General features: G+C 43.4%; 4 protein-coding genes and 2 long non-coding RNA genes across 8 annotated transcripts in view; 2 read left to right on the top strand and 4 right to left on the bottom strand.

Annotated features, from left to right (window-relative positions):
- Nucleotides 1-531: 531 nt before the first annotated feature.
- On the bottom strand, nucleotides 532-2,316 carry LOC105570419. The gene is made up of 4 exons (XR_001009582.1): nucleotides 1,828-2,316; nucleotides 1,326-1,465; nucleotides 991-1,117; nucleotides 532-677 (listed from the first exon to the last, which is right to left on the bottom strand). It is a non-coding gene; the product is annotated as an uncharacterized LOC105570419 (long non-coding RNA).
- A 149-nt stretch (nucleotides 2,317-2,465) lies between these two features.
- On the bottom strand, nucleotides 2,466-9,309 carry LOC105570414 (protein MTO1 homolog, mitochondrial). Of its 3 annotated transcripts, none has more exons than XM_012027587.1 (10): nucleotides 9,292-9,309; nucleotides 6,096-6,354; nucleotides 5,680-5,979; nucleotides 5,083-5,259; nucleotides 4,456-4,863; nucleotides 4,018-4,190; nucleotides 3,278-3,727; nucleotides 3,008-3,111; nucleotides 2,805-2,865; nucleotides 2,466-2,627 (listed from the first exon to the last, which is right to left on the bottom strand). In XM_012027587.1, the coding sequence occupies exons 2-10, from the start codon at nucleotides 6,313-6,315 to the stop codon at nucleotides 2,523-2,525; spliced, it is 1,998 nt and encodes a 665-aa protein (XP_011882977.1). In that variant the 5' UTR covers nucleotides 6,316-6,354; nucleotides 9,292-9,309; the 3' UTR covers nucleotides 2,466-2,522. The 3 variants fall into 3 exon arrangements, with proteins under 3 accessions (XP_011882977.1, XP_011882975.1, XP_011882976.1); XM_012027585.1 differs by lacking the exon at nucleotides 9,292-9,309 and adding an exon at nucleotides 8,352-8,560; XM_012027586.1 differs by lacking the exon at nucleotides 9,292-9,309 and adding an exon at nucleotides 6,922-6,943.
- On the bottom strand, nucleotides 6,853-8,345 carry LOC105570415 (MKRN2 opposite strand protein). The gene is made up of 2 exons (XM_012027588.1): nucleotides 7,892-8,345; nucleotides 6,853-7,727 (listed from the first exon to the last, which is right to left on the bottom strand). The coding sequence occupies exon 2, from the start codon at nucleotides 7,531-7,533 to the stop codon at nucleotides 6,916-6,918; it is 618 nt and encodes a 205-aa protein (XP_011882978.1). The 5' UTR covers nucleotides 7,534-7,727; nucleotides 7,892-8,345; the 3' UTR covers nucleotides 6,853-6,915.
- LOC105570416 lies at nucleotides 8,784-11,440 on the top strand. Its single transcript, XM_012027589.1, has 4 exons — nucleotides 8,784-9,154; nucleotides 9,316-9,778; nucleotides 9,852-9,923; nucleotides 9,999-11,440. Exons 1-4 carry the CDS (start codon nucleotides 9,076-9,078, stop codon nucleotides 10,330-10,332), a joined length of 948 nt encoding a protein of 315 aa, XP_011882979.1. The 5' UTR covers nucleotides 8,784-9,075; the 3' UTR covers nucleotides 10,333-11,440.
- Nucleotides 10,378-11,704, bottom strand: LOC105570418. Its single transcript, XR_001009581.1, has 2 exons — nucleotides 11,399-11,704; nucleotides 10,378-11,293 (listed from the first exon to the last, which is right to left on the bottom strand). It is a non-coding gene; the product is annotated as an uncharacterized LOC105570418 (long non-coding RNA).
- Nucleotides 11,705-12,105: 401 nt separating this feature from the next.
- The window catches only part of LOC105570408 (methionine--tRNA ligase, cytoplasmic), a 5,881-nt gene continuing 4,080 nt past the window's right edge, over nucleotides 12,106-13,906 (top strand). The window contains exons 1-5 of the mRNA XM_012027577.1: nucleotides 12,106-12,371; nucleotides 13,019-13,170; nucleotides 13,338-13,457; nucleotides 13,548-13,709; nucleotides 13,785-13,906. The exon at nucleotides 13,785-13,906 is cut by the window's right edge and continues 1 nt beyond it. Of these exons, the coding sequence (XP_011882967.1) occupies nucleotides 12,269-12,371; nucleotides 13,019-13,170; nucleotides 13,338-13,457; nucleotides 13,548-13,709; nucleotides 13,785-13,906 (659 nt within the window). The 5' untranslated portion in view covers nucleotides 12,106-12,268. The remainder of the gene's footprint in view (nucleotides 12,372-13,018; nucleotides 13,171-13,337; nucleotides 13,458-13,547; nucleotides 13,710-13,784) is intronic.

The raw sequence follows: 13,906 nt of genomic DNA, 5'->3' as shown, positions 1-13,906 counted from the left end.
CGAATCTTCAGGTCGTTCCACATTACGAATAAATACCACAATCGTAACATGTAATATAATGTAACTGATGCTCGGTGTTCACTGGGAATTTTACCGAATGAATTCTACATTTTGTGTACTTACAATCATGCGTTACCTATGTTGAACAAAGTGTAACAAGGTCCTCATTTTACTTCAACAATCTATTCGATAATTAATATTAATAAAGATGGTTAAATTGTATCTTTCAATATTTATTGAACTGTATTTTTAAAAACAAATATACATAATACACGTCATAATTACAAAGTATAACAGAATTTAAGGAATAAATTGATTCTTCTCATCATTACAGATATCGTAATGTGTGACTAGAGCGTAGATTAACAAATTCGATTTCTTTATTTTCATATACAGAAGGCGCCCGGCGATCATGGCGCAGAGGATCGTGCGCTGGTCTGGTAATCCGAAGACCCGGGTTCAAAACTAAATAAAAACATTGTTGGTTTTTCGTTCGATCGCCACATAGCGAAGTGGATATAGAGAGGTGTTATATGAGGTTTGGGCACGTTCCTTCAAAAACGCCTTGTAACCCTAAGGGGAATCAATAAAATGTACTATACAGAAGGCGCCCAAGATATCCTCGCATTGAATCCAGCTACACACGAGACACCAGTATTTTAGAGCAGATCGTCATCCTGTAATGCAGTTCTTCGTTAAAAATCATGATTAAAGAATGGCTAAGAGTTAAAAGTTTACGACAAATCAGTTGAATGGTAATAATCACTGTCATTCAGAAACACGGACCATTTATATCATCACAATGAAGAAATATTAAATTTGTAGGAATTAAAACATCGTCAATTTGACTTATTAGAGATGCGTCAAGTTTACACTTCAAGCTAAATCGACGATAAAGGAATACACGTATGTAGCGATACATCAATTTAATGCATAAATTTAACAAAATAATGCCAAGATTCATGAAAACATCGCATATACTTTACTCACCATATCACTTCAGAGAGAAAATTCTTCTCACGCTGCGAATCCTCGCAATCAATATCGCAACGCGTACGTCAGATGAGATGCAGATTAAATCAATCAATCGGTGAATTCATTCCATATACTTTCCTCCCTACAATTGTATTAGTTCGTTTTTAGTTAACTACGTCAAGAACGCTCGCATGAAATAAAAATTTACAAGAAATCAGAAGAATGGTTGTGATAATCATTGTTACTCAGTAACACGGACCTGATATCATCATAACCAAGGGATGTCAAGGCCTGGAAGGTAAATCTTGCACAAAATTATGTAAGATGGTTCGTAAGATAAAATAAACTACCTAGGAATTCCGAAAGTCTTTGCGGATCCTCCATCTTTGCGATCTCAGGCCAATCTGCGTCATTTTATTGAATGCCAAGTTCCATTCTTTCCGAGTGAACTCGAGCCAATTTCCTTAAAGAACGCCCGCGCGAATCTCATCTGAAAGATGTACATTGTAATAATTTCACAAACGTTTAATCTCAAGCGCCACACGACACATTTTACGCTACAAAATGTTTCCTCAGAAAATGGTTATGAAACTAATCACTGATAAATCAGCAACACGGACCAATAAATCTCATCATTTGGACAAGCGAAAGGATGCGAGACATCACACGGGCAAATTTAAGATTCGTATACATTAAATGAACAAGATAGTTTGAGACACGTGGTCAGGACCGTGGTAGGCAAACTGCAATCTTGGTAAGGAGCGAATAACCAAGAACGGACTATCGGAATCAACGGCGAAGAAAAACGCGGAATTGAGCGACGTATCGACAAACGTAGAGGAAGTTTCTCACCTTGTATCTTTCCTGCGTACTGTTCGCTTGTACCTTTCGCAAAAGGCAAACTGGTACGACGACGCGCGTCAACCGATCACGAGCGGGAAGAAGGCAATGCGCCGGAGAGAAAGCGGCGCAGGAAGTAAGTTGTGCAAGGGAAACCCCCACTCTTCCTCCTAGTTTCGTGACTTCCTGATAAACCAACCAATCGCAGAGGAACGACAGCTTTACGTTTTCAATTCTCGACTGTAATTGGCCAAATCGCTCACTACTCGAGTCTCACTACGCACTTCCGTGTAATTTTGATTAACTTATCGGTAATAAGTCCAGCGAATAAAAATTTTCATTAACGTAGAATTAATTTTTGATACAATAAAAGAAATATTGAATCAGGAATCATGTATGCTGAAAACTGCCGAAATTCTGACGGTGGTAGATGAAAATCCCCTATTATGAGACGCGCTCCTGATGTAGCGGAGTTTCTGCTAAATTAATAGGCATAATCTATTGATATCATGAATTTATTGCTCTTGGAGTGAAATCTGTTCAGTGAAAAATTGATTGTTAGGTTATCTACTATGTTAAGCATAATAGAGAAATTTCCTCTATTAATGGCCAATTAAATTAAACAGAATTTAATCTAAGTTAGACTTACGTTTTTTGAATTATTAAAATTAAAGTTACTCTCATTTATTTTTCGCTACTATAATACATTACTGTGTTCTTGCAACATTCTCGTTGGAGTGATGTCTAATATAATAAAGTAGCCTCAATATAGCCGAAGGTGTCACACCTGATATCTTATTGGCTGCTGCGATCTGCAAAAAGTTACAAATGCGTGAACTCAGTTGTAGAGACAAGTGCTGACTTATGGGAATAATTGCGCTGTAATAGCAGCAAATACAATTGGAATTGAGACAAGAAAGGAAAAAGAATTAGCTCTTTTGCAAAATCGAAGCTTTTACAGAAGAGCTGTCGTTAACTAAAGCATCTACCGTGCGTGGAAGATGTTTTGTAAGTTTCTCTCGATCTTCAGTGGACAAATTTAACTCAGAACTGTAACAGAAATAAAACGAGTGGTTAATAATCTCATACTTTCCGTAGACGCTTAGAACATTATCATTTCCTTATCGGTTTCTCGCCTTGCATAAATAAAAAACTAAATAACCGAAAAACGAGGTAAATCTTTGATCCTCACCTGTTGTAGTCGATATCATCGGGTATAGTCATTCGCTCGTTTCTCCTGATGTCGTTCACTTGCTCCTGCTGATCCGCGACAACGTAATCGTATTTCGTCTCTATCTGAAAGCCAAAGCATTGCCAGTGTTTCAAAAGCATTTTGGTAAATGCATCGCACTTAAATTAATTGCCGAACTTTCGTTTCGTTTGTTAAAACGCTATACTTCGAATGGCACAAATATTCTCTTCCGAGATGCGACGCACGTTCAATCATTAATTATTCGCAAACCTCTAATCTTCTCGCCAGATTGGGATCTCCATCTAGATGCTTTAAGTCTGGTAACACTTCCACTAGTTTCGCGAACGTGACGTTCTCAGTCGACGTGGATAGCATATCGTATGCCGACTTGTATTCAGTGGCCTTGGAGCTCTTCATATTCAACAACCGCCGCCACTTGGGACTGGGTCGCGTCTCGCTCTTGAGTATCTGTACAGCTTCCTGCATTTTACGACAAACTTCTCTCAACTTTTCGATTCTCTCGCGAGAAACGCAGCCTACCGCGTAACCCTTCTCCGTCAATCTCTGGTCGGCGTTATCGGGGCGCAGGCTCAGTCGAAACTCCGATCTGCTGGTGAACATTCTGTACGGTTCCGTGGTACCCTCCGTCGTCAGATCATCGATGAGGACGCCAATGTATCCTTCGGTTCGACTTATCAGGAGCGGCGGTTTCTCAAACACCTAAATGTACACAGAAATTTGTTCGAGATGTAAAAAGTATTTAAAAATGCCATTTAAACATATTTCAAAGTGCCTATATATTGATTTCTCAATTGGCAATAAAAAAAATAATTTCTTTGGAAGTTTAAGATTTATAATAAAAAGGCTGAATGAATAAGCCAAATCATCCAATTTGACGTTTCTTGATTCATGTGATTTTAATGGAAAGTCATATAAACTTTAAACCTGTCTTTTTTTTTTACAATTATAAAATATTAATGTATAAACACTTTCTACACAACGCCAATTACCTTAGCGGCCGCGTTAACGCCAGCGATGATACCTTGTGCGGCTGCTTCTTCGTAGCCGGTGGTGCCGTTTATTTGCCCGGCGAGGAACAGCCCCGGAATCTTTTTCGTCTCCAACTGGGTGGTCAATTCTCTAGGGTCTATGTAATCGTACTCGACACCGTAACCAGGTTTCGCTATTTAAATGTGGATGCAAGTGAGGGGAAGATTTTACGATATACAATTATTATAACAGAAATAGAAAGGCCCTATTACTATAACTTGAGCCTAATTGTACATAAGTAACACATTAAAATAATATATGATAAGTCGTTCACAACTTCCGATCTATTTTAATTTCTCATAAAGAACTTACGAATGAGACTGTTCAGGAATAATTAAATCCGATCAATTTCCAAAGCTAATCAAAATTCACGATAAACTTCAATCTGAAGAGATTACCTAGACGAGCGTTTTCCAATCCTGGGATACACTTAACGAGTTCCACCTGCTTTTCCTCCGGCAGAGTGCACGACAATCCCGCCGGATAAATCAACGGCGAGTCCAGACCTTCCGGCTCCAGCCAGACCTGATGTCGAGGTATTTTGAATCGCAGAATCTTACTTTCTATGCTCGGGCAATACCGCGGGCCCGATATCTCCTCCGTTACGTGTAAATTACAGTGCATATTGTCCTTTATGATTTTTGCAACATCTTCGTTCGTATACGTGAGGTACGTTAACACTTGTTTGTCGGGCGGTAGCCATACGTTATCATTCATAAACGAGAACGGTATGGGAGAACTGTCTGGCAGCACTTCCAAACATTTGGTAAAGTCGATGCTTTCTTTTTCTAATCTTGGCGGAGTGCCTAAAAATATATACATATATTAAATAATATTAAACCTAACTAATTAAATAAAATATATGTATATTATGTATAATTACGATTAGAATTTTTAATCAATATGTATATGCACCGATTGAAACACTAAATATGAAATGTATCCATCGAAAATACGAATTAATTTTATTTACGAATAATATTATGCCAATTAATTAGATGTAGTAGAACGTTAGTCTCCCTTACCAGTTTTCAATCTTCCTATTCGAAATCCAAGTCTGTCGAGCGTATTTGCCAAACCAATGCTGGATTCATCGTTCATTCTACCTGCAGGCCTTTTCTCTAATCCGATGTTTATTTGGCCTTTCAGAAAAGTACCTGTAGTTATAACCACCGCGTCACCAAATATCTTCGTTCCATCCCCTGCAAATTCAATCGGTCACACATTTTAATTATTTCAGTTAACCAATGTGGGAAATTAACAATCGACACAACTGGCAAATTCTAATTGAAGAAATTTATTGCGAAAACTATTACCTCAGCCAGGGTTTAAACCTGAACTACACTCTAGGCTCACCAATTCGACCACTGAGGCACGTGGTAATATTTGTCGCAATAAACAGTGTAATAATGATATTTTCGCGTCTATTTTTCCAGATTCAAACTCTACGCGAGGTAATGTTTTCCGCAATAAATTTAATTAGAATTTGCCAGTTGTGTCGATTGTTATTAATTTTATACATTGGTTAAGTATATACTGGCGACAATAAGTCTTTATTCTTATTTCAGTTAAATTCAACGATCTCTATTCTCCTTCTATTTTACTTAAAGTTCAAAACATACTGAGAATCACTCCTTGGCAGGACAGAGGCTCGTTCTCCAAAATCAGATCTTCTACAGAGGATTCGTAAATATGCAATCCGCGCATATTGAACAGTTCCGCCTGAAGATGCTCCTTGTACAACTCCCTGTCGATTTGAGCTCTGAGACCCCATACCGCCGGTCCCTTGCTCTTGTTCAAGACTTTATAGTGTATCCCCGAAATATCGCATATCCGACAGCACACTCCATCTAAAGCGTCCACTTCCCTCATCAGATGGCCCTTTCCAATGCCGCCAAAGGACGGATTGCAGGACATCTCCCCTGCAAATGTAAACGTACGTTATATTAAGTTGTACGCTCTCGCTTCGATCAAAGATGCGTTTCACACGCAGCGATCCAGAGTTCGGCGTACCACGGTTAACTTCGAGTGTACGTACCTATGGTACTTTTTTTCTGAGTGACCAACAGTGTCTTTGCACCCATCCTGACAGCGGCAGCAGACGCTTCGGTTCCGGCATGACCGCCACCAACAACGATCACGTCAAATATATTCTCATCCTTGTTTACTACTATCTTTCTTCTTAACAAGCGTTTCTGTACGGAGCGTCCATTGCACCACCGGTTTAAGAGAGACGGTCTGATCCTGGTAAACATCATTTTGCCTCGCCGTTACCCCTTTCGTCCGTAGTTCACTTACTGCAAAGATACATTTGACCATTCTTATACCAGAAAGTGTTACAATGAAATTTAATATCAATACATTATATCACTGGCTCGTTGTAATTTAAGTACTTATTGATCACAGCTTATCTACACGTTAATATGAATGTCTAATCGTCTAACATTTTCGGGAAACAAATTTTATTCTTGCTCGTCTCGTGCAACTTTTATCTCTTTAAACATTACGTCATGATTTTCCTCTCACGACCTTGGGTGTGTTCCAGTTTCCTCTCGGTACTGGATGCTATTATTGAATTCAGCTTCTAAGGAAGTCATTTCCAAATAAAACCTCAGTGTACTTCGCAATAACATAGCAGTTATTCTTTTCCAAATGTAACCATTCACGCCTCTTCTTTGATGCTGACTGTCCGAGACTATTGCGAGTACCGTCAGTAGTACCGAGAGGAAATGGGAACACACTTTTTTCTTTCGGAAAACAGAAGGAATACGGGTTATTTGACACAAGGACAGGCATCCAAATATGAACGTTTTATTGCACGAATTATAAATAATATAATATAAAGGTAAGAAAATGTATCAAACGTGAGGATCCGACAGCAGGTATTCCCGACTCTTCAAGGCTCTGTACAACGAAACATATTGAATTGCGCTGAACATCTTCAACAGTATCAATCGCTCGCACAGATCTCCCTTGTTCGCGAACTTCAGATCCGCGTATCCCAGATTATTGAGGAACTCCAGAACGAAGTCGAGACAGTTCATATCGCTGGCGTTATAGTTAACGGATCTCCACTTGAGATGCCGCGACATGAGTGCCAAAGTCTCGTCCCATCGTGCGGTCCAGGCTGCCGGCACGACTTCCAAGGCGATGCAATCGGTCCACCTGGTCACGTCGTTCGCCACCAGTCCCTCTTTGTCGAACTCCAAGATACCGCCGCCGGAATCGACTATCCCAATGTGTAGATCGTCGCGCGTCGCGTCGTAATCGTCGAGAAAGCTGCCGCGCGAGGGCCGAATTACGATGCTGATCGGCCTGTGCGTGGCATTCGCAAACGGGTATGGAACGCGAAACGGGTCCACGACAAAACTCTGCATTTGCACCGAGCACACCGGACACGTCGCCGGTACAAGCCGGCAGAATACACTCCTCGTCGAGCAGTGACGGAAACAGACGATGCCCGGGTCGTTGTTCATGTTACCGTTGAACGCGACACGGTTCAACTGGATCTTCCTAGAGAAATGTTCACTCTGGTCGAGGAAGACGAGAGAGCTGCCAGTCTGCAGAACAAGGCGTTATGTGTACGTGACAACGAACATTTGTTACGTGGAGTCGGCTTTGTCCATCTCTTTCTTTGTTTCTTTCTTTTCACTGTTTTGCAATGCTCGCACTGGAACCGAGAAAGCAAAAGGGCAGGAAAAGTGTAAAAAGATATTTGCAATAACGCAAACAAGATACGTATTATAAGTATACAAAACGAATTTGCGTGTAGCACACGCACTAATGTTGCGACTTCTAGCGATGTAGATCAACTTTGATCTCGATTCGACTTACTTTTTCCACCTTTTTCCAATTGTCAAAACCAGAAGAAGATAAAAATTACGTTAAACCGAGCCTGGAGTCCGAGATAAAAGCCGATCTGCGTAGAAATATTGACAGAGGCTGCGGGTCAAGCTGTCGCTTCAAATGTTACGGAGTATTCTTCTTCTCTTTTCTTTTAGTAAAGATAGAAAGAGAAGAGAAACGCTTCGAAACGTTTGCAGCGGCAGCTTGACCATGGCCAGAGCTAAACGCAAACAGCGAGATCACGTGATCCTAACCTAAACGACACACTTCAAACGTCGCGAAGGTCGACGCTGTGCCACAAAGTTACACTGGCGTGAGTGAAAAAAGTACTTCACGTGCACGCTGTAAGCTGCAATCGGATCGAGACGCATTGCCGCGTTATCGAAGCGGTCGGACGGAAAAACGAGTGCGCGTCGCCTAACCTCAAAACTCAAAATCGGATACTCACACGAGGAGCACGCGTGCGATCGCAGTTCGCGCGAGCGTCATGCCTCGTGACACACGGGGACGACGTCGGGCACACGGAAGTGTCACAAGTTGCAGTAATCGCCACAAGCTCGTCGTCGCCGCGAGTTTGGCTTTCAATTCTGCAAAGTCTCCGCCACGTGCAAAATCGTATACGAGTACTGCGACGTCAACATCTCCGAGTACTCGCATTTACCATTTCTGCTGTCGCGACAAATTGATCCGAAATTGCGACGAAAGAGCAGATACCCACTTTACCGACCGAGCGGTCGGTAAACACGACGGCGCCACCGTCCGCTCGGCGTCCGGCGGCGAAACGATCGCGGATAGAAGCCTCTCGGGGGAGGATCGGAAGCACCGCTCTCCTCTCGCCCCACGCTTGGCCTTTCGCTCCCTCGCGCCGGTCCCGTTTCCTCGGCGTAGGGTACACGTACGTTCTTGTCGACGCGGCGTAGACTCCGCGCGACCGCACGTACATACATTTGCAATCGGCTGCACCTTCTTACACTTTCTGCAGCCGAAATAACGGAGGTGCAAAAGGTGCAACGGAATAAGCGCGAAAATAAGATACCGCGTCCACGCGAGAAAGGACTCCCGGCCGATTCGGCTGGGATTAGGTGCGAGGGGAAAAAGGATCGCGCCGAGTGCCGCCGCGGGCCTCGCGGTTATCCCGTCGGCGACTCCGTGGCGTCATTCCGTCGGCAAGGATGAAAGGCTGGTTCAACCGCGACGAGGAGGGCAAGGTGATCATAGACAGCAACGGTTTTGTGACGATCACATGCGAAGGTAACGCATCACGGCGGATTGTCACAACATGCACACGGCATATCCCGCCGTTGCACAATGCTCATTGTTTCTCCCCACCGCGGTTAATGTCCGTTTAGCAGAGTCAATTACGAGGGGAGCACACAGTGGGTACGCACGTTGACGACCATGTATGTTTACAGAGGAGAATGTGGCGTTCCAGCTTCACATATCGGAGATCGACGAGAAGGCGGAGCAAATGTGCTTCAATGTCAACGGCAAGGATATATACATCGACGTCGTCCCGTGGGAGATGGCCGATAACGACTCCGAGAGCGAGAAAGCCCAGGCGGACAAGTCCAAGGAGGAGGAGAAGGCCGGCGCGTCGACGAGTAAGGGTGGGAACGTGATTTTCCCCTGGTGCGACGCCTCGACCAAGATCTTCCTGAAGCAGTACAAAGAGAAGAAGGAGCTGGTGAAAAATCGGAAGCTGAAGAACATGAAGAAGGCGTACCAGGAGATAGCTCAGAGTCTGATTGACAACGGCTTCACCGTGTCGCCGCTGCAGGTGGAGAACAGATACAAAACGCTCAAACGCGCCTACAAGAACATGATGATACACAACCGGAGGAACGGGCGGGGAAAGTACATATGCAGTTACGAACGGTGAGTTTGTCGCCGGACAATTCCTCGCGGGTTGGCACCTGGTTGTCGATTCACGTGTTAAATGTGCTTACAGAGACCTGGACGAGATCTTCTCCAATAATCTGTACGACACGGAGTTGAACGGCGACGACGACCTGCAGCAATCGTAAGTTACAACTCGTCGGGTTGCAGAATTGTGTATCGTCCGACCGTTGAATTGACGCGCAAATATTTCTTCAAGGTCCACGGTGATTGGCAAAAGCAATAGTACCGAGGCATCGCTCGATTTCAAGCACAACGCCAGATTAGAGGCGCAGAACGGGAAGATACTCGAGAGTCTGCAGAGCTGTCACCGTTTATTGAAGACCTTGGTAAACAGGCTGGACAACAAGAACAAAAATTCCAATTACATGCAGAACGGAGTCCTGCAAGTGTGCATGGAGATGCGGGACATGCAGAAGGAGGCGTATTCGCGCGCGGAGGAACAGAGAGAGCGGGCCAACGCGCAAAGGGAGGCGAGGAACAATTTGTTGGACGAAATTCTAACGATGCTAAAGTCTGGAAAGAACACGTAATACGACCAACGCCAAAGGGACGCACGATCTTGTTTCCACGAATAGTTGCAAAGTAACAGAATTTATTTATTCTATTGAACGCAAGAAGCGGCGACTCTCTTGTTATGTATTTTTATAATTTCATTACACGATTAACGTTTTTTAACATCGTCTGCTTAGTGAGGTTCCCGTGTACCGATAGAATTATTTAAACGATAGAAAATCTTTACAACCTGGAAAGAGATGGAAGTATCTGGTATATGTCTCAAACATGTAATACCTAATTCTATCCAATTGGCCCACTGATTCAAAAATATTTCTCAGAGATTCACGGCGATTGGCAAAAGCAATAGTGCCAGCTGTGCTACCGAGGCAGCGCTCGAGAGGATATTTAGCTAGATCTGAATACATGACCTCGAACGTTCAAGGAAAGTGTCGACTCTCTGGGGATCCGATGATTTTTATTATTGGGTCTCATGAGATCTAATTAGATACGGTACATCGAAAAACATACACGAGACTTTCCATTTTCTTCCTGGCAAATGATTAAATCCTGTGTAATATGATTCTATAACGCTATCATGGAACTGAATAACGCACTTTATGTTGTTTACAAGCTACGTAGGTCATTTGTGATTTTGTATTGGCTGTACATTTAATATAAATGACTTACGTAGCGAGAGACAGGTTTTTGGAAGTTTTAAAATGTTTCGACAACGCCAGTCGAGATCAGTGAAAACGTCAGACGTTGGTCACGGAGGATAAATTACCATCGCCACAGCAGCCAGCGTGTTTAACTTGTCCAGCGAGACGGTTGCTGGTAACGGGCTAACGGTGCTGCACGAAAATAAATTGTATATACTGATAGGATACGATAAGCGAGATGTTCATCGTCTGTGCAAGCTCGAAAGCGTGTGAACGACCGGCCGACAACTGGGTTCTATTCGACTCCGAGGCATCCCCCTCCCCACTAGAGTCTGCCCTATAGTTAAAATTAGATAATACAATTTAAAGTTACATGGGATAACTAATTAAATTAAGGTTGAAATTAAAAAGATCAAAGTTGTACGACAAATATCTACGTTACCTTTTCCTGTACATTAATATTGAAGAATATATTCATATTTCTGATATTGTCGACGTGTTCTGATGCGTCTCCCGAGCTTCAGCTGCACGGTCGTGGTCGGAAAGGCCGAGAGAGAAATCGTCCGACGTTTCACGATAAGTTTACGGAATATTCGTGCGTATCATCCCGTTGCCCTAACAAATACGTCGCTGCGCATACCCGCGAACAAATGCTATAGTCTCTCGCACGATGGACCGTACTTCCGAAACGTAGTCCTAAAACGTCGGACAATCCTTCTGAGTTTCTGACCGCGGTTGCGCTCATGGTGTAAAGATACAAGGTGAAGCAATCTGGCGGGTGCGCGGTGTCAACCAATCAAAAGTGGCCCAAACTACCGAATTGACTAATTAGAAATTTGCCCCGACCGTCCAACTGCAAATCATTGCGGTTGAACGCAGGAAGAGCCAATCAACAATTTGCCCGAAAAATTGGTCACATGCGCAATGTTTCACCTCGTATCTTTACACCATGATCGCGCTGTTGTTGCCTACTGTAGCGAAGCGAATATGCCCGTGGCAACGAGAACGGGATGACACGTTCCTGATGCAGCTTTATTATCTCTGCTCTTCCTTTACGGCTCCGGCGCACCGTTTTTGACCCACGCGGTCACGTTACCGCGGGGGGCGGCTCGACGATTTCTTTTGGAGCGTCACCTATGCCCGCGAAAGAGGATCGCGCCCAATAGGAGAGAGGCGAGTTGCATCTGACGCAACTCCCGCGCGCGTGGACAATCGCGCCCGATGTCGCTTCCTGTCGCTCACATGTCACCCGCGGTTGTGCGCTAGCATATTTCCCTATTTATTCGCGTATTTATTAATTTATTCGGCGACGATGATCGTGTCCACGAACGAGGGCAACCCGAACGCGTTGAAGCTGATTGTCGCAGCTAAGCTGGCGCAGCGGACCGTCTCCGTCAGGATTCTCAAGCCCAGTGGTGGGTTCATTAACCTCCTCCTGTTCGCCCCTCGAAGAATGGAATTTCGTAAGATTAGGACGTACGCGAGATTAAGTTCGGGCACGACTTCGCCTTGCAAAAATTTTTGTTGAACGCCGCTTGTATCTTTGTCAATTTTTCTCTATCTCGCCGAGTCGATCAATTTGCTTTCCAAGGTAAAGGTACCAGTGCCCGGACGTGCGCCCACATCTGGACATTCGTATTTATTTTTTGTTGGTCTTTAAACGCGGATATTTAAACTCCACCGTAGTGTAGCGAGTAGGTCCACTCCGTTACCCTGGCAAAAATAAAAAGTTTCACAAGTGTTTGTATGTAGCGTTTACGTGAGCGTTTGCAGGAGTTCGTGGAAGAGTTTAGAAACGGTTGATTAGAAGACGTTTGTATATAGCACTTTTGAACTTGGCGTTGTAGAACTTTCATGAAACGTTGTATACAGTATTTTACAAGCGTTCAAAACACGTCGGCGTTGTGTGAGCATTCTCACAAAGTTTGAAAGCGTATGAGCTTTAAAAAAACCTTTAACGGTTATCGACGCTTTACAAAGCCCGTTATTTTCCTTCTGTGCACCCGACATTGCTCTGGGCAGAACGATGGGCGTGCGATTATGACTGTGTTGTTGTACGTAGATGCTGCCTTGGGGCGCTTGCCGACGCTGACTGCGCCCTCAGGATTGTCGCTGTTCAGTGTCTCTTCGGCGCTGCGCTTCCTGTTGCCTGTACCTAAAGAGACGGAGGTTCTCAACGACAGATGGCTGGAATGGGAGATTTCTCAATTACAGGTGTCGATTATATTAGACGTTGCATCAGCGTGTCAGCTACGGATTTACAATCAAGCCCAATCTTTGGTTCTTTATACGTGTTCATATAATTGAACTTCACAGAAAACTGTTCTTAGTTTTGATAATATACCCTTAAAGCGTATTAAAGTTTAATGTACTCTTCGCAGCCGGCCATACTAAGAGATCACGCAAACGCAGGGGCTTCTAAAGGCCTGCAGCAATCTGACTTGTGGTCTTTACTGAAAGATCTCAATAGTGAACTGAAGGACAAAGAGTACTTAATTGAGGCAAGTGACAAAAGTACTTTGTTACACAAATGTTCTTTTATCGCCCGTCTTTTACTCTATCCTCGTTATATATATATATATTTTTTTTAGAAATGTAGTAATTTATCACCAGCAGATATTTCTATTTGGGTAAGTCTTTGGAGCACGATATTGGTTACAGATATCGCAAGCGATATTGCCAAGGACTTGCCAAACGTCGACCGTTGGTCAGCTAACATTCAGAAGCAGTCAGTTGTCCAACAGTCGATTAAGGTAAGATTTTATCGCAATTGGCATCTTATAAACGTGAATTCGATACATATAATTAAATGGGCTCTGAATATGCAGGAATCAATCGAAATGTTCAACCTGGAAAGAGGTGCAAAGGCTGTCGCGAGCATTCAGGCTGCTTCTTGGTTCCCCGTCAATTCAGCCCCAAATTTCCAAGTTCGCGAATCAGTACCTAGTAA

This window comes from Vollenhovia emeryi, unplaced genomic scaffold (assembly GCF_000949405.1).
Source record: "Vollenhovia emeryi isolate VEMERY1.0 unplaced genomic scaffold, V.emery_V1.0 DF939120.1, whole genome shotgun sequence".
Classification (NCBI taxonomy): domain Eukaryota; kingdom Metazoa; phylum Arthropoda; class Insecta; order Hymenoptera; family Formicidae; genus Vollenhovia; species Vollenhovia emeryi.
The sequence above is the reverse complement of the archived record's forward strand: the minus strand, read 5'-3'. Positions and strand labels throughout refer to the sequence as shown.